The 19,561-nt window shown below is 48.1% G+C and overlaps 1 protein-coding gene and 1 long non-coding RNA gene across 2 annotated transcripts in view; one reads left to right on the top strand and one right to left on the bottom strand.

Moving 5' to 3' along the window:
* Window positions 1-4,030: 4,030 nt before the first annotated feature.
* The window catches only part of DHRS3 (dehydrogenase/reductase 3), a 34,347-nt gene continuing 18,816 nt past the window's right edge, over window positions 4,031-19,561 (bottom strand). Inside the window, exons 2-6 of the mRNA XM_019541545.1 lie at window positions 9,980-10,123; window positions 8,931-9,050; window positions 7,978-8,216; window positions 6,820-6,945; window positions 4,031-4,916 (exon numbers count right to left, since the gene is read on the bottom strand). Coding sequence (XP_019397090.1) covers window positions 4,832-4,916; window positions 6,820-6,945; window positions 7,978-8,216; window positions 8,931-9,050; window positions 9,980-10,063 — 654 coding nt within the window. The 5' untranslated portion in view covers window positions 10,064-10,123 and the 3' untranslated portion in view covers window positions 4,031-4,831. The remainder of the gene's footprint in view (window positions 4,917-6,819; window positions 6,946-7,977; window positions 8,217-8,930; window positions 9,051-9,979; window positions 10,124-19,561) is intronic.
* Window positions 12,127-18,880, top strand: LOC109314394. Its single transcript, XR_002102279.1, has 2 exons — window positions 12,127-12,164; window positions 17,733-18,880. It is a non-coding gene; the product is annotated as an uncharacterized LOC109314394 (long non-coding RNA).

Genomic DNA, 19,561 nt, shown 5'->3' with positions numbered 1-19,561 from the left:
GGTCTCGCCTGGCGCACCGCCCCCACGGGGGACGTGGTCTCGCCTGGCGCACCGCCCCCACGGGGGACGAGGTCTCGCCTGGCGCACCGCCCCCACGGGGGACGAGGTCTCGCCTGGCGCACCGCCCCCACGGGGGACGAGGTCTCGTCTGGAGCGGACCGAGCTCTCCAGTGACGTTGTTCAGAGTTGACGGGAAATCTCCCCAGAAAGCCGTTGCAACCCTGGGATGGACGGACCTGGCACAGAGCTGACTCGTTAGTCAGAAGTGCTCATGTGAGTTCAGAGCCCCCCCCCAGAAAACTTTGCAGCAAGGGGCAGGAAGGTGACTGCTCTCCGTTAGGCCTGATCAAAGTGCTGCCCGGCTGCCCTCGACTGACGGGTTTGCTTTGCGCAGAGCAGGCCGAGCTCCCCGTTTTAACGGAGGCAGGACATGGTTATCAAGATTTTGCAGATTCCTCCTGCTGCTGGTGCTGCTGTTTGTGCAAAATGCAGAGGTATTTGACAGCCACATGCCAGATGCCAGAAGCTTTTGACAAGCGGAGCCAAGAGCCACAATATTTACCACCTGGATTCAGCAGATTGCGGCTGGCACTGGCACGCAGGGAGACTAAGAAACACAAAAGAAACAACCCAAGGTGGTCCTGTATCCTTTGCCCAGCAGCAAAGCAGAAAAACCGGGGACCAAATACACACCTGGTACAAGAGTACACATCCCTTTTGAAATGGATACACCCACCTCTGATTAACGTGAATTCGGCTGGCTGTTCTTGTTTTGAGCTTTGGGCTGATATCTGAAGGGAGATGTGTTCTGGGAGCAGTCTAAAAAAGCTTGCAAGCCCTGATCTCATCATGTCCACCCACGCTAATTAACACTTGTGTAGGAGTACAACAGGATCCTTTTTGCAAATGCTGCTGTCACTTGCCCAAGCAGTCTCCGCATCCCCCGGAGGGTGATGCAAATGGTCTCGGTTGGTGTTTAACCTGAATAGCAGAATGAAGGCGTGGGATTTAATTTCCTTCTGTGCAGTTCCCTCCCTTCTCCTGATTCAGCTGAGATGCCTCCTCATGTATCTGAAGGGGTGAATATCTGTTTTCACTTCCATATGCAGCCAGCTTGCACAAAATGTCCTGGCTTTTCATGGTAAGGAGGGGAGAAATAACTGAGACTCACTTACCAGGGACCGCTTGCATTCCCAACTTGCTGGCTCTGCAAATTATTCCGTGCAAACTTCAAGAATACACAGGCCTGAAATACACCCTCACTTGGACGCCAGGCATCTCCGCGTGCCCTGGATCCTCTGTGCTCCATAATGTGTACATTTTCCCTCGCATCCTCGTTCTAACATGGGCAGAAGCACAGAAATAATGCAGCGTCGGTGGGTTCCCCTCTGCCACCCCGCCCTACCGAGCCACAAACTGGAGCAACTTGAAAAAAACCTGAAAAAAAAAATTGCTAATTTCACAGGAAGCCTTTCTGACCTGTCCCTGCAGCCTCATCTAGACTCCTTCTCTACCAACGAGCTAATAAAAATAGGCCCTGCTTTAGATTTATTCCAGACTCTTTGTTTGACATCTGGTTACAAGATGGTGGCCCTGAAAATGCAATAATGATATAGAGATTAAAAAAAAAAAAAAAAAAGCTGGGTGGGGTAAGGAGCAGGAGGCAGTGGAAAGCGTAGGGAAAACCAAAATTAAAAGAAGTTGCAGGGCGGAAATTCCTTCAAGAAAGCCCGAAGGCTTCTACAAAGCTTGTTGATGTTTGCAGGACTTGAGAATAGCCAACGTCGGGCATATGCGCGCGGGGACGGTGCGCCTCGGGAAGCCTTCCAGAGACGGCTTTACAGGAAAAAAAAAGTCTTATGCACGTGTCTGGCCGAATGTCTTGTAGGTGCAAGACATTCCTGCTCTCCGTACCGGAGCGAAGCCTCTCGCCCAACTCTTCCTCACTACCCAAGGAGAGCGGCCGATGTTTTCCTCATTATTTTGTGTTTGCTACATACCTCTCCCCCACTGTGACTGCTATTTGACCTGCTGTCTCCTCAGAGACCCAGAGGGGAGAGGGAAATGGGGGGGCCAAGTCTCGGCTGGCATTTGACTCCGTTTATATTCATTAGAAAGAAACCGAGAGCGCTGAATGTGCAGAAAGCAGCCTCTTCAGACGGGGAAGGACTTTTTTATTCCATGCAGGACAGCAGCGGGTCCTTTTGGGTGGGCTGAAAGGGGGCTCGTTTCGGTCAGCAGGATGCTGCTTTACCCTTCTCTTTTGAATTGGCATCTCACTAATTAATCGACCCTCAACCCAAAGTTTTATTTTAAGGGGAGGCGCCCAGCAGGGGTGCCCTTTTTCACCACTTGTTTGCTCTTGCAGCTGGTCTGCCTGATCATGGATAATGAGAAAATACAGAGGATTAGAGGGTGTAAGGGTGGGGGTGGTAGACAGGCAGATTCTCTGCCCCCTTAACCTAGATCAGGGGCGGGCAATTATTTTGGGTGGAGGGCCACTTACTGAGTTTCGGCAAGCCATCGGGGGCCGCATGACAGGCCGCCCAGGGCAGATTAATATTAATTTTCTAAATTTTTTAGGGATACCCGTGGGCCGGACAGAATGGCCTGGCGGTCCGCATCCGGCCCCCGGGCCGCATTCTGCCCACCCTGACCTAGCTCTTGATGCAGACTTGTACCCTCTGTATGCCTGACAGGGCCTGATAAGGTCTTGCCCATGCGTTTAGTTGAGCTTTCAATAATAGTATTGCTTCTCAACAATTAACCGGGGACAACCGATCAGGGTGGCCTGTCTGGTCTCAGAGACCAAATGCACTTCCAAAACACCTGGGCTCTCCAGGGAATCGGAAGAAAACCCTGCGGTAAGAAGCCTTTTCAAAGCAGATGCCGCGCTCAAGCTTGCGCCCTCGGCTTCAGGAGGAAAAACACAGTCCCAGGTTAATCTCCACGAGCAGGGAGTTTGGGTAGCGGTCCCCAAGGGCAGGCGCGTCTGCAGAGATCTACCTCCTGGAGAGGAGGCGCAGTGCACCCATTGATAGATCTCTGCTGATTTACACAAAGCAAGGATCAGGCCTCGGGACTGGCAAGTGCCTTTTGCCCAATCTGGGCTCCCTTCTACACAGCAGAACTGAAAGAGCATCCAAGTGCAGGGGTAAGATGCGCTTGCAACATTTCCGACCGAACTCGGGTCATTCCTAGAAGTTGCTGTTTCATAGGGTGGTTCCTGCCTCTCCTCTCTCTAGTACTGAATCCAACCTTTCAGGTTGCAAACAAATTGTAGAAAGAAGTTGCCCTTTCATATTGCCATCTGCCTGAGGCTTGCAGAGTAGTTGACGTGCAGTAAGGCGTTCGGGCTTACGACCACCCAGTCGAGTACGTTAGTCGCCTTGCTTTGCAGATCAGCGAGCTGCAATACAGTGACGTTAAGAGACTCATCCCAGGTCACATGAAAAAGCTGTACAGAGGCCTCAGGAGTCCAACTGCGCATCATTGTGCTTGCACCACAAGCTCCCCTTAAGAGAGCTGTATTTGGGGTGCATTTGTATCACCTCTGCTGCACGTCTGACAAATTCTTCTCTTTTTTTCTGTGTCACATTATATTGCATATACGTTACTGTGCTGTGTTGCACATTGGATCTGGCATGGGCCTGTGCTGGATAGTTAAAGAGACTGTATTATACAAAATATATATATACACTGACACTGTATATTTAGTTGAGCTGTGACACTTCAGTCACAACAGGACTGTGAATTCTTCCTCTTGAATTCACTGTTGAATTCTTCCTCTTTTGGCTCATCTAGGACCCAATCAAACTCCCCTATAGCTCAGCGGAAAAGGTTTAGTTGACTCCCATGCGTGTTTGATCAGGCCCTGGCTGAAAGTGGCTCTCCCCTTCCCGTGTCCACTTATTTCACTGTGCACACCGATCCGTTGGATTCACTGTAAGAACGAACTGTGTGAGCAAGTGTTGGGATAAGGTTAACCAATTTCCGACCCAACGCCGGCTCAATGACTGGACATCAGGGATTAATGCTAAAAGGAAATTATATTTCACCATAAATGAACAAAAGTATTCAGACACAACCATTACATTCTGCATATGATTTTAGTGGCTGAAAGGACCTTGCCTTATTAAGACTGTCCTTTCCAAACTCTATACCTATCTACTCCTCATTGTGGGTTTCCCCTTTCAGCCTTTCGACGTGCGCGGTCCTTGGCTAGACAGGATCAGTCCTTTTGCGCACAGTAGCTTCCTTGGTGGCCCTTCGGGGAAGGATCAGCTGTCAGGGGAACAAGCTGCTTCGATGATTCGAAAGCACCGGCCATCCAATGCGGCGAGGGAGGGGAAAGGCGAAGTCTCCATAAAAAGTCTTGACTACTGCCCCTTTACGGTCATTTTTAAAACTCCCATTCCTGACAGCAATCCCCATTGTTCTTCCGGTTTCTGTGAGCAGAGCGGGGGAAGGATGAGGCGAGACGTGCTGTGCCCGGGTCGGAGCAGTCTCTGGGTCTTATGGAAACAGCAATTCAATCCTAAACCTAGGAGCAGATTTAACAATCAGATTCTACAGAATTAGACATTGCATAAACATTTCACGCTTTTTTTTTGTGTTTGTTTCTCCTTCCAGAAGTCCAGAGTTTAGCCATTTGGTCCCGTGCAAAGGTCGTGTTGCTATGGGTATGGCCTGCTAGAAACGCGTTGCCTCAGAGCAGCACAAGTCACGCGAACAGGACAGGCTAACAGCCAAGGCGGCTGATTCACAATCTTGTCAGGATTTTGCTGCTTGTGTCGGCTTGACTGCAGAATGAGTCTTTGCGTCACCAGGTCTATGTTCGCCCTTTGAAAGTGTTCATGCAGGTGTAGCTTCCAGAAAACTTGTGGATTTCTTCAAGTGCCGACTGCGGGAGAATGCTGCAGGGGAAGCAGAAGGAAATATAAGCCCGCTATGCAATAGTATTAAAGGACGTGTGTCAACTCACACGCACACGCACGCACACCAGTAGTTGCATTGGCTATTGGGAGCAGGAGTCAGGCACGCCTTTCAGTGTCTATCAGGCAGAAGCATCAAGGGCGCCGTCCTGCACGATGCTGCGCCCACACATCTCAGGAATACGATGTTACTCAGCAGTTGGCGAGCCTGAGCCCTAGGGTAAAAAAGTGCTATGCCGGCTCTTTCTGGAAAGAAACAGCTTATTAAATAGGCCTTGAAAGAAATCTGTTTCCATTAAGACGTCACCTTTTAAGTCCCCTAAGTCGCAGGCTCCTGTTCGATATATAAAACCTGAGATCTCCTACTGAGAATCAGGCTGGACTTTTCTCTTGATGTCTAGCCCCCGAAACATTTAGCTTTCTCATCATGTCACGCTGGTATTTTCGTCACTTTTCTTTTGTTGGCTACCGGGTTGCTGAAGAGCTGCTGTACTGTTCTGATGAGAAATGACCTTTTCTTTCCCTCCCCAGCAACCATAAAATTTGCACTTGACTTACAATACAGGGTCAATCTATAATTGGGTCCCCAACACTGCCGATTTTTTGACTTGCAGCAGTGTTGTGCATGCCATAAATAAACCACGTCGGGATTTTTTTTTTCCAGCTCTTATTTTAGTACTTTCGGTGCATTTAAACCATTGTCACGGTTTTTATCTGTAGTTATGAATGCATATTTGGTGAAAAAGCTGTTTTTCCTCATCTTGAAGCTGAAAATATGAGGGAAACCTTGACGCATTGGGTTGATTTCAACTGGGAACAATTTTGTCCCAATTTTGTTAAGGATAATTCCTAATAAAATAGATAGCTGGCAGAGAACTGCGCCTGCTCTGCTAGTAGGGGCTCCACGAAATTATTGAGATTTCCCCCCATAAATGCATTTCTTATGCCAGAAGGCAATCAGGACTCTTAGTAGAGATGATATCTTTTAGAGATTTTTGCAAAAAAATTCTTTAATGGAAAGCTTTCGGGCACATACACCCTTCATCAGGCATCGGAGAAAAGTTTGTAAAAGTTCTCCTGGGTAGAAATGAAAGTTCACATTTCATCGGATTTCCCAGAGGCAAGAGATGGGAGAGGCCTCTGGGCAGTCAGTTCACAGCTGGTATGGCATATTTTCTCATGCCAAAATATTTAATGATGTATTTGTGAATTTTGCCTTTCTATCTGAAATGCGGGGTTTCTCACTTGGTTGTGACTGGCTACATGAATCGCAGGACACCGTGTCAGTTCTCTGACTGGGCGACCTGCACTTTCAGAAGGGTTTTGGTATAAGTCCACAAAGGAAGCTCACTGGAAACTTGCTCAGTGTGAGAGGCTGGGATTCCCTTTCTGGAAGCAATTTGAAATTCAGCTAAAAAGGTAATTTCATGAAAAAATAAGTCATTACTTTCCTTATGATTTCCTTAATGTTTTTTATGTTCTCCCAGCTTAATGGAAACGGAGGAGAAAGAGCGGGCTCTACACATAGATGGTGAGACACATATTTTATGTGTGTTGTTGAATGCCTGCAGTTAACCATGCCGTTTTCTGGAAACGAATGATCAGAGCAGATCTCAGCTCGCTGAGTTTTGGGTGCTGAATCTGCTTCCAGACCGGGGAGATGGGACATCTCCCCAGGGTACAAGCCAGCAAAACTCTGCAGTCAGCCTTGCCACGTGTCCTCCTCGTCACTGATGCCCGCTGTTTCCCATGGGACTGAACAACCTGACTCTTGATCGTGACTGCCCGGGTGAGGTTTGGCTTAGCGGACAGAAAAAAGGACCGACTGCCTAAAAGGCAAAATGAGGAGGTCAGGCAGGTGCAAACAGCAAAGGAAATGACTGACCTTTTCAAGATGACAAGGATGTTCATTGTCCAGGGCAGGAGAAGCAGGGCTTGGTTCATCTGAACGGCTTCCACTGTCCTCCTGGCCACTGTCTCTGGCTTTAGAGGAGGGAATAATTTGGGAAACCTGAATGAAAAAAAGAAAGAAAGAAACTCCTTACTGGGTTTTGGGTACTACAAACCAAGGCCCTTTTGCTTCCTGAGCTATTGGTGGCCATTGGCACACAAATACCTGCCCCCCTGTGTGGGCAGGGAGGGTAAGTCTCCCACCCTGCCACCCTCACGCCTGTCAGCACAGCTGGGCTGGCAGCGGGGCCCAGGGGAGAACATGGTTCATCCTCTACGGACAGGCAGGAGAGGCCACAAAGACCCCCGCTGCAGGGACCTGCTCAAGCAATAGCCTGCATAATACTGCCGGAAACTTAAAGCCACGCTCCTGCCATTGCATCTTCGACTCTCCACCCTCAGCTTGGTTTATTGGCAGGTGAAGGATGAAAACAGCTGCTCCCTGTTCCCTTTGGTACCAATAATATGCCTTCCTAGTACTAATGATGATATTCACAAACTGCACGAATGGTTCACACCGGCAGCTTCTGATCCAACCCAGGTAAAAGGAGATTTGGTTAGTCATCAGCCCCTCAGTCGGGATTGCTTTCACAGGAGCTTGCAACCAGGCGCCCGAGAAGTTCTCGCTGTAGTCAATGGGGCTGCCGCCATCGCTTCAGCAAGGAAGGGCTGATCCCTTCCACGGCAATGAGGAAGGGACTGGATTTGGGCTGCCGATCCCCAAGGCCTGTGCAGATTTTTCTCCTCTCTGAAGTGCCTGAACAGTCAGTGTGTTTTCTCTGTGCTGCTCTCCGCAGCTGGCTCACCCCCCAACCCATGCAACTTTGCTTCCAGTTTTCTCTGCAGAAGCGACTACTTGGAGGACGCCCTTTCCTAGCGAAGGCAGGCTGAGCAGTACATGTCGGGGAGCACGAACGTGCCGGCAAAGCGCAAGAACCGGTCTGATGAGTTCCAGGTGGCTGAGAGCGACCCTGTGCTCCCCGGCAGCCGGACGGGACATCAGACGCTCTTAACTAAATGAGGCATTAATTAGGAGTGTGTTGTGGCGATTCATTTAAAATGAGATGCTTTGCCCCAGCTCCTGTGGACTGACCTGATTCTCATGCCTTGAAACATCTCTGTGCTGGTGTGGAAAGGCAGCACCGTGGTAGCGTTCACTCCGGGGCAGTCAAGCAGCCCCAAGGTCAAGCTCTCCATGAAGGCAAAGGAAGACGCTTTGGAGGTGCAGTAGTCGATGGCCCCCGGGATGGCCGACAAGGCCAAGACAGAATTCAAGCACACGATGTGTCCGTTCTGCAGTTCCAGCATCCGGGGCAGGAAAGCCTTGGTGGTCTGGAGAAGAGTGAAGAGAAAACCCTTGTTAAGCAGAGATGCAGCACGAATCCCAGCCCCCGGAAAAACAAGCGTGGTCCCGTTGCGACCAACTGGGGGTCTTGTTGCTCCTGCAACTGTTTGCAAAAGAGGTGAATTTCAGCAGACGGCCCGAGCAATGCATCAAAGCCCCAAGCCAAACGGCATCCAGAGGCCGCAAAGAGCACACACTGTATGTTTAGGAACGACAAAAGCTTGGGTGACACCAGGAATGACAAATAACTGCTTTTGTGTTCATCTAATTAAAAACCGAGTACGCATGCTGCAGGCTCCATCGCTGTGCATCTGGTCATGCTTCTCGCATGTTCCAGATGTGAGCTGAACAGCGAAAGTCTCCTCCGTGGGCTTTAGTTTTCTCCAAGGGAATCGGGTTTGTTCCTGTAACGCTCAGAGTGGGTGTGAAAGAGCGTCAAATGCTGTGTAATTACTGGAAGCCTTTAATACGCTATTTTCGAAGAAGTCAATTTGAAGGAATCTGTCAAATTCAATTTTTTTCTCAGACCCCTCTCCTCTGGCCTCTGCCCTTCTCGTTGTTTTTTCTGGCTTGTTTTCATGGCGGGCTGATCTTCCCGAGAACCGTTTAGGAAGGTCTAGCAGGGGAGCTGTGTTTACTGGCTGCAATCTGTCGCTCTCGTTTCCAAGTCTGACTACGCTGGATACGGGAGCTTATCTTACCCAGAACTGTCCCAGGGTGTTTATGTGCTGTGATTTGAGCAGCGCATCATCATCGCTGTCCATCAGGCTCTTTCCGTGAACCACGGCAGCGTTGTTCACGAGGATGGTGATATCACCCACCTGGAAAAAACAGAAAAGGCAAAAGGATTAGGGAGACAATGGGTTACAGCAAACACTCCCTCTCGCAACTGCTACGCTCACTGTTGGCCTGTCGGCGAAAGTCTGCATCCATGTCCTCTGGCAGGCTAGCACAGGGGGCCTTGTAATCCTTCTGGCTACCGCAGCGTGCCCGGGGACAAATGAGACTAGCTGAGGCACAGACACCGACTTCTGCACAGGTGCGTGCTCCCTTTCCTCCGGGGCAGGTCCACGACATGTTATTTAGGGGGCAACCAATATTTTTAGAAACAAAGACAAAGCAGAGTGAAAGACGTGTCCCTTACAAAGAGAGAGTAAGGGGAGGGGGGGAGGCAGCTGGAATAAAAGGGACCGGGTTTTGATAAGGATTACAAATGTAAAAGCAGTGTCCTCAGCATCAACAACTAACTGCCTTTTCTGGGTGGATTCTGCGTTCGTCCCTTTGTAATTCTATTGTTTGCAAATTGTAGTTCAGTCTTAGTGCTATAATGTCATCTGGATACTCTCGGAAAGGTGAAAAGCTGGATTCGGGATGGGACGTTGATTTTTTTCCCCCCATCTCAGCTCTTTCCCCACTGAGCTTTTTTGCTACAGCCTCAAAATCCAAACTTCACGTAACTTGGACTCTGCCAGGCTTGCTTTTTGCATCGGTGTCATACCTGTGCAAAATTAGCGTGGAAGGTTACCACTGGAAATCAAGCCAGATTTGGTAGCAGCGTTGTGTCAGCTTTGCACGGGGGTCACTGTAATCGGGCTCTGTCTTCGCTGCCATGGGATCTAGGAGTTTAAAGGCCAGACTGCTAAGTCCAAGCCGTTCTTCTTCCCGGTTTCTTGGAGGACACTTCCCACTTGCTAAAGATGGATGGGTTTTCCCTGCTCTGCCCGACAGCAGTTCCACCCTAAAGACCAACCTTTTCTCGGACAGCTTTGGCTTGCTGATAGACCTCCTCTCTGTTTCCCACATCGCAAACGAAGTAATGACACTCTGTTCCCATTGTCCTGATCTCCTCTGTGGTTTCCTTCAGGCACTTCTCCGTTCGACCCCACAGGATGATCTGCAGCAAAGGACATTTGTAAGAATCTGGACGGTTCCTGTTTTGAATCTAAAACAATTAAAATCTGTTTCTAATTCCAACAATTGGACACGGAGCTCGAGTCGTGTTTGCACGGCCTGTTCCACCACATTGTTTGCTTTAGGGCAAGCGCTAAATGATTTTTGAACAACGATGGTTATATGCAATGTGGGGGTAGGGCCGCGCGGCAGCGGAGGGTGCTTAGTGGTCCATGCTCCGTACCCGGCGAACATCCTTGATTTGCAAGCAGCACTGAAAATGGGCTCTCTGAACTGGCAGCCTGCTGGTGGCATCGTGCAATAAATAAATGAACCAGTCCCAGGAGCAATTATTTTTTGACCAATAATTTTTCACACGCACGGCTATGGGGGGTGAACGTGGGGAGGAAGGTCATTTTTAACCCTAACTATGCCGTGGATATGTCAGAGCAGTGATCCAGCTTTCTTTCGTTGTCCCATGTTGACTGCTAGGCTTTGTCACTGGTCCATAGAAGGTAAAATAGCTTAGTCGGCATGCCAAAAGTAACAGTTTGGAGCACTGATAACTTGCAGACTGTTATTCTAGGTGCATGCAAACTGCAGGCTCACTCTAAAATAATGTTGTGGTTTTACACTAAACCCACAGGAGCAAGGATATTTGCCAACTAGGGAATTCAGGCTAAGATCACTCCATCAGCTTTGTCCCAAACTAGCCTTGAGAGCCTCATAGCACCTCCCAAAACATGCCCAGAATAATCCTGTAACACAGCGGGCTGTAATGGGGCAGTGTTAAAATGCAGCAAGAAAGAGGCATTTTTCAACTAGTGGCTTCAAAGTGTGTTTTACATCCTTTGACTATTAATATAGGCTAGATCTCTTCTACGGTATTTGTTTAGCAAGCTGAGTCAAACACTTAAGGATGGAAAATTTCCAGTGAGAAGACTTCTAACAAGTCTGAAAGGCCATGTGAATAAAAAAAGACACAGGTCTGATCTCTAATGAAGACACAAGAGGGATAACCCTGCTCTGCAGCTCTATTAGATCAGAGACATTTCGATGTGGAAAGGACCAAACTAGTCATCAAGTTCATCTTGCAGTGCAGGACTGTACCCAGCAGTACATTTCCTAGTGACTCACACAGTCTCGTTTTAAATGTCTCAAGTGAGTGATGGGGCTTTCACCACTTCCTTTGGAGGTTTAATCATAGCTTAACCGATCTCACTGACAGGCAGACTTTTTTTTCTCTCTTGCTACATAGCTTAAATTTCCCCTTTCTTTCAAAGCGCTGGTAGGGGGTGGGTTTCCACCTTCCCAGATTCTCCCCTGTTCTACCGGGGACAAGCAGCCATTGCATCCTCCACAGCATTGCAAGTTAATATTCACTCCTCGTTTTGGAAATAGCAGAACTGCCAAATGGGGTGTGCCCATACCCACATTAAAAGCACGGACGTTTTCAAGAGCCAAAAGGCAAAGTAATCAAGAAAAGAAAAGCACAAAACCCCCCCAAAGAGCCTCCCAGTGCTTGCAAGTGAAAGCGTGACCACAGAAACTCTTCCACAGCAGATAATATTTTCAGTGCAAAATTATTGTTTAGGATACAAATATGAGACAGGAAATCGTCGGGGCCAAATGCTTCCCTCGAGAGGAGTCTTCTATATGGAGAACTGGAAAGTTGGGCCTCGAACGGAAAGGCCTTTGTAAGCTTAGTGATCGCGTTGCCTATGAGCAGCGACCCGATCTTCTGGAGCACAGCGTCGCCTGCTACTTGGGGTGAAGCTGACTGGTGTGTGGTTTTTTTGTTTTTAAAAAGGATACTATACCTTTAAAAGGTTAGCAGTCTTTTGCCTTTTAGGTATCTAAGTGTTGAAAAGAGCAGGACAAAAGGTGCAGAGGCTGAATTACATAACTGCCTGTAACTCAATCCCCGGAGTCACCGGGATGACTCTCATGACAGCATGAGGAGCCAGAACATACAGCACTTCCTCCCCACGATCAATCTCGGGAGGAAAGCAATCTTTAGGAACTGTGCTTGAGCCTCCCTCATTGTAAGTACAAGGCCTGATTTTCTTTTACAGCCAGTGCCCTTCAAATGCAGCCAAAAAAAGAGATAAAAGAGCACCCGGGTCTGATTCAGCTCCTTAATTAGTTAAATTGGAAAACTAAGCCTGTTCTTTAAACCATGGGGAGGGGGCGGCTTTTATATGCATCTCTATAAACACATGCACCTGCAGACCTAGAAATAAATACAGAGATGCCAAGGGACTTCTGAAGGGACCATTGTTTCTTCGGAGGGGTGTTGAATATGCTCAGTTTGGCTTCACTGTCAGACAAGGTGCTGAATTGCCTTCAGACCTGCTCAGAGTTGCACTTTCATGCCCCGTTTGCTCCAAAGGAATAACCAGAAGATACAACAGTTCAAATGTTGTTCAGTGAATCCCATATCAATGCTGATTCAGAGAAGAAATTCAGCCCACGTTCTGTTTTGCAGTAATATGTAATGGCAAAGCATAAACCCATGTTTCCCTGGGTTTGCACCGGGGTGGAAAAAAAGAAATACAGGAGGTAGCTTCGGTACTAGGAAAGTGGGTGGTTAGGAAGAGATTTCAGAGCAGCCAACGCTGGGCCTGAGCCCTATTGTTGGAAAATTTGGCTCAGGCAGGAGGTGGTATGCAAAGAGAAATAGGTCTCTAGCTTTAATGAGCTTTAAGTAAATAGCCAGTCCTACTAAAACCTTGGATCAATACAATATGTGTTCGCCCTTTTAGAGCGTTCTCCTAGTCAGCCCCACAAGACTACCTTGTATCCTGTTACCACGAACCAGGGAGCTTTAAAGAGGATTGCCCCACTTTGCTGCGTTCTTGCCAGGGAGTACATGGACTCGTGTTGCCCCTTTCCCGTGCTTTGCAGATGTCCTGTTCACTCCCGGTCCCTGCCCTACTCCAGCTCCCCAGCGCTGGGTGCCCCACGCAACCCCCATGGCACCTCCCCTTGCTGGACGTCAGCCTGAAGAGCGTGCGTTATTCCACGCCGAGGAGCACCTCCACACGGGTGAGGTGTCAGCATCCAAAGTTCAGGGGACGACCAGTTTTAAAAACCAGTTTCCGAAATTGGTGGAGGGGTTCGGGACTCTGGATGCTCCAATGTTTCGGGGTTGGGGCATCCGGGATGCTGCTGCGGCCCCCCTTTCTTCCAGTGAATAAGAGCCGTCTTCCGACCCGCTAGCTAGACGACCCAACAGGTAGCGACTTTCTCGATGGCGGGATGCATGCCTGCCTGCGAGAGGGATGCGATGGAGGGAAGGGGGCAGAGAGATCCCGTTCCTTATTCCACGGCGTGTCCCGCGGCTGCACAGCTGCCCGTGCATGGTTATTTGGAGGGTAGAGAAGGAGGAAATTTTAAATCCCTGCCACGAAGATCGTCTTGGAGAGCTGGTTTCAAGCATCCAGCCGCCGTGTCTTCTCCCTTCAGCTCCCTCCTGCCTGCCCCCTCCCTACCACGCTAGACACGCTCTCCTTTCAAAAAGTTACTGACCAGAAAATTGTCGAGGGCAGCAGCCCAGCGAGGCGGTTAATCCCTGCTGGGGCAGGCTGCTCAGGGAGGCTTCCTGCCCCGCAGTTACCTCTGGGTGACCCCAGTGGTGGGCAGCCAGGGGCAGGTGGGACGTCAGAGCAATCGTGTGGGCTGCGGGCTGCTTGTGTCAAGCCGGGAGGGTGCGGGCAGCGGCGGAGCGTTTCTTCCGCTAGCGGACATCTGAAATATCGGGAGATTTACGACAGCAGAGGCTTCCCTTGAATTGCCCCTGAAGAAGCTAATGGCGTTGACATCGCAGATTGCTGCTGATTTTCTCAGGATTTATTCTCCGGTTTGGTTTGCAAAACAAAGCTGATGGTTTTATCTCTCCCCCTGCATCTTCCCAGGCAAATCACAAAAGTCCTTATCTAGCCATAGGAAAATCATTTCAGGCACCCCTCCGCTCCCCACAGACTCTTAGGCATCCTTAAGTCTGAATTTTAATGTGCTAACGAGACCGGCTCCTGGGTGGGAGGGGAGTGAAAGAGGCTTGTCTGAAGGAGAGAGCGCTTCACCGAAGGCTGCAGCATCGACCGCTTGCTGGAAGCCTAAAGGGAGTCGATGGGAATTAGGCTTTCAGTTTCCACAGAAATACTGGGGGGGCCTGACTTGTATAAACTGGTGCAGATGTCAGACCCTGAGCGCAGGTAGGTGACCAGCCCCAAAGGACTTGTCTATCCCACGGCAAGAGCAGGTGCCAAGAAGAGCGCGTCTGAGCACGTCCGACCTGCCTGAGTCTGCAGGCGTGCTCCAGGCAAGGCTGCTCCAGGCACTTGGGACCAAGAAGCTGGGGGGATGATCTATAGCTTATTCCCAGCTCGTGGAGGCCCACTATGAGTTTTCATACAGTGGAAAGCAGAATAAGAACAGGACAAGACTTCTATCAGAACGAATAAAAGAGCTTGCAAAAAAAAAAAAAAAGGAATATTTTAGAGAGAAAAACAGACACGCTGCTGCAGGGCAGATCTATAACCGCAGCCTTCAGACAGGGACTACAGGGGTTTGCAGTCAGTGTTACGTGATTTGCAAAGCTATTGTTTAGCCAGGTTTTTTTTGCTAGCATAAGCAAGAGCAACACCAGAGAAGTATCAGGAATAAAAATGTCCCTCTATTTTCAGTAAATTCAACGTGTTGCATCTGTCCTTTGTCTCACAAGCAACCTCTTCATTAGGCTATGGCTAGATATGAGGCCACATCCAGAACATTTCTGAGGGAAAATATATGCTATTTAATGCCTCTCATTGCGTGATACACCGGGTGTTTTAAAAGAACACTGCTCATTTCCTGATCTTAAACATCAGAGCACTGCAGCACAATAATGAACACAGGCATAGCTGGACCTACACGTGTATCCCATCCCCAAAGTGGCTGCACTTCATCGTGGGCGTAGTGGTTTTGTTTGCCCGTTAGTTTGAAGACACCAGGGAGGAAGGCATTATTGAAAAATATCAGAGTGCCCTTCCTGCCCGATCTCATTACTGCTGTATTCACAAATTGCAACAACTCTTAGCCACAGATTATGAGAGATATTCCGTGTTGGTAGGAAACACATTTCAGCCCCTTTCAACCTCTTTCCTCTGCCCAAGAAACAAAAGTCGCTCTGTTTGAGCTGGTGTTTGCAATTGCCCGGGCTGCTAACCTTGTTCGAACAGAGAGCCTTTGTGTGCCCAATACTGAAAGATCCTGCGAGGTCTTAGGAAATACAAAGTGTAGATAATCCATTGAACTATTTCAACCTTATCCCAATATATGTGCAGAGCCCTGGCGCTTGCTTCTCACAATTGGCCTCCCAAAGGCATTCATTCTGGTATATACTGTGACCCTGGGACAGTTTTCTATATCCGGGAACGAACATGCCTAAACTTTACAGCATGAAAAATGTTCATGTATTTAGTTTTAAATGGCATAGGCATTTTCTCCCCCACCCCTTCCACTCCCTTGCCCCCTGGGTAAAAACCAGACAAGTTGTTTCAGGAGTATTTCAAGGGAGAGGCATGCTAGAGACGTGATTACAGGCAGAGTGAGAGGTGTGGCTCTTCAAAGTGAAAAGCCAACTTTTGCTTTGGAAAGGAAAAAAAGAAACTTTTGATGCCTGGAGTAGACTGAAATTCTTAACCAAGTGCCTCGGTGACACTTGTATGAAATACAAGCAAACACTCTGCCGTTCCCTGCACTGGAGAGCAAACATCACAGGTACACGGAGGGCGTGGAAAGGTTACAGGTGACCGTAGGGAGACCAAAAACGCAGCTTCAGAGATATGCATTTTATACATCAGCTTTTCTAGCTGAGGAATAGTGACATTGGGTTATGTTAGCAAGCCTGATCTCACACAAACACACGTTAGGGAAGGAAAGGCCAGCTGGACTAGGGCATGAGCTACATTGGGAGAGCATTCAGAAGCCAGTTCAAAGTCTGAGTTGAAGGCTAAATGGAGAAAACCCCCGCAAATATTACAGATAGGACTAAGGTTGAGAATGGAAAGAAAAGAGTTTGATTGAAGTAATGTGATCTAGTCGGTCCCTTCCGACCCTAACATCTATGAAACGATGAACCATGGGGGTTAAATGCTTAAAGCCTGGGACTTTTAAAGGCGATTTATGGAAGTTTGAGGCCAAGCGCCAAAAAAGATGCCTAAACCCCTACTGATTTCAGCAGGAGTTTAAGTACTTCAATACCTTTTTGGAACTGCCCTTAGTGCCCAACTTGTATTGCATTTCCGTGGACCACAGGCGCTCCGTCTTTAGAAGTCTCTGCTCTTCTGAACCTTGGTCCTTTGTTAAATACCATGGATAAATGAAGTTGTACCCGCAATGTCTAAATCACTACTGACTCAGTTGTTGGGATGTGTAAAAGAGATGAAATTACTGCAAAGGCTTTACACAGAACCATGAATTGTAGAAATGAAGGGCTGGAAGGAACCTCGAAAGATCACCGAGTTCAGCCCCCCCGCTCTGGGCAGGAAATGATCAAATGATCCCAGCAAGGTGGATTCCCTGCGGCTGTACAATCTCCTGCTGTGGGTGACAGAGAGACTCTCTTTTTGCACACTAGTCCATTTACACTAAGAGCTAGTAGCTGATGTCTGGTCAGTAGACTTGCTCCCTGGTTTATCTCATCCCAGAATCAAAGCACATATCTGTCTCATGATGGCAGGCCCTAATGATGCTGGGATAGTTGCTCACTCCCCTTAAAGTACAATCCCATCTTGGGCACACAGCTCATCCTGTCCAGCAGTGGCCCTGTAACCCAGAGGAAATACAGAGAAAATAACAGTGCCATGTGAGATGGGAGCAATGAAGAGAGGTCAAGAAAAATGACTGCAACCCTCTAACTGCAGTGGAAGAGGTTTCTAGGAGGTGCCTTTAGTTACAGTGGTGCAAATGCAGTCACTGCAGTGATGTTAAGAGATGGTCAGGATTTACACAGGATGGGAGAGCTCGTTTGATTCTTCATGAGGTGAGCAGTAGTTTTGCCAACAAGCTTCAATAGCAGCACACCTGGCCCCACGCTGAGATCAAATCCCTCCAATCAGACGTCACCAATGAACAGTCTGGTCCTGTACTCCATGGGTGCACCTACATGTGCAATTCATGCTATTTGGCTTGACTGCACAGTTAATTTACTGCCTGCATACACAGCTAGTAAATTTACTGCATAGTAGTAGATTAATTTACTGTGCAGTAAGTGCCTGCACGTGTAGATGGTGACGCTCTACTGTGCAGTAAAGTGTCTCATGTAGACATAGCCCATGTGCAGCTGCTGGACGCCTAAGGCATTTGGCAAACCTTTACAAGGCAGCTTGCATAATGACCATCCTGTAAGAAACCACAGGCCTGGCTTTTATAATGAATATTCATGAATAGCATTTACAAGATAAAGGCCACTTTTTTTAAAGCTTGGAATCAGAGTTCTGTGTTTATTCTTTTAAATGTTGTCTTACCAAAACCCAATGGGTTGTGTTAGAAATCACTATGAGGTTTGCTGTCCTATTCATCTACACCCAGGTCAGATGACAAATGTACTCTTTTTTTCCCCCTGACAGAAATGAAAAAGGGGGTTAGGGGAAGTAGCTGAAAACTGTGACAAGAAGCATGCAGTCACCTGCTCCCAGAAAATCACCTGGTCAATGGAGACCCTCCTTCCCATATTGAAAAGGGCCCATATGATTTTCTGCTTGCATACAGGAATGTCTGACCATTTCCCTCCAAGGAGGTGAACAAATGCCTACTGTTCTCAGCATCAAGAGTACTTAAGGGCAGGTGGCCTCATGCTGATTTCTCTCCAGTGGGTTTCCAGTCACTTTTGTCTACAAGAGGAACTGCAGCTCCAGACTGCCTAGGGAGCAGCACTTCTCAGCTCCCTTGTAGAGAATGGTAGGGGAAGGGTTAGGGTTGTTTGCAAGAAGAGGTCATGCAGGAGTCAGCCTTTACAATCCTATTAACGCCGGGACAGGGTCAAATGGAGTGCACGTTCCAACAAAAGCACCAAGTGGCCACAAGCTGTCACCCTGCGAAGGTTCAGGGAGGCATTTGTGGAGGAAAAGAAATGACAGCTTTTTAACAGTGAATTTCTGCCACACAATGTGTAAGAGCTCGCCTCCGACCACAGAAACAAAGCACACAAAGAAACAGCCAGTAATAAAATTCCCTGGCCCTAACCAGTCGAAGCAAAAAGGGAGTGGCATATTTGAAGGGATTAATTTTTAAAATGTATTTATTTTAAGTAGGGCTCTGCAGAAACATACTGGCAGAAATACAATGAACTGGCTTGTAAAAATAACTGCCGTGCTGCTGCCCTTTCCGCTCACTTCGCATGCCAATACCATAAGCCAGAGTCATATAAAAATGTTCATAGACGTTTCAGGAAATTGTGAGGGGTTAAACAGACAGGTGCAGAAAGCACTACGGTGCCAGGAAGACAGCTGACGGGGCCGAGGGGATGGAAAGTCAATAAACACATAAGAAAAGAACAAAATTATTGGTGTTGCTTTGGGGATGTGATACAGCCAACATGTAAAACTTCAAATATGCTAAACTGTGGTCACCTGTATGCTATTCCCTCCCCCTCAAATGTAGCATCATTATTTATACCTTCCAAGGTAATGGGCTCCCATGGACCATGACATATGGCAGATTTTAATATGACTGTAACAGGGTTATGTATTAAGTACAATAAAAAAAGTTGCACTGATGTTGAGAGTTGTAAAGTAAGAGGAGATGGTCAGGTTGCCCATTCATATTAGGATTAGGTCAAAATTTGGGGCAAAAGGAAATCTGAAATTTGAAGATAAGTCATGTTTGGTCACTTACGTTACATGGCATTATGTCTGTCACCTGACTAGGGCCAAGTACAGACATTTAAAAAGCCAGAGCCTGAATCGATTCAATCTTTGCAGGCTAGTCTAACCTGCGTAGATTGAACTGATTTGCAAGTGAACCAACATTCAGTTTTGATTCTGGAAATACAGCCACATGCCTGCTGTGGCTCAAGCTAGAAGCTGGGGAACGCTAGAGCAAGCCCTCCCTTCGCTTCCACTGCAGCCATAGGGCTGGAGGGAAGCTTACCTGGAGGGGAAGGCGTGGCCAGGCCCTGGCAGGCTGCTGAGTATGATTAGGGAGACTTGGGGAGGGTAGGGGCTGCAAAGCATGCTGGGATGCTGGGGGACTCTGATTTAACTTGAACCAGGAAGGGGTCTGGGACAGAAGTTCCATAAACCAGTTTGACCAAAATCAGTTAGGTCCGTACTACATTCAACCAGGTTTATCTTAAACCAGTTTGGGCCATTTAAAAACTATTTTATGTGCACTGAACTTCTGTTGTGTTTAAGCCAGTTTCTGATTACTTAAACTGGTTTATGTGTAACTTCTGTCC

The sequence above is a fragment of the Crocodylus porosus genome, unplaced genomic scaffold (genome assembly GCF_001723895.1).
Source record: "Crocodylus porosus isolate Cpor-Errol unplaced genomic scaffold, CroPor_comp1, whole genome shotgun sequence".
Classification (NCBI taxonomy): Eukaryota; Metazoa; Chordata; order Crocodylia; family Crocodylidae; genus Crocodylus; species Crocodylus porosus.
Note: the sequence above shows the minus strand (reverse complement) of the source record. Positions and strands in the feature narration are given on the sequence as shown.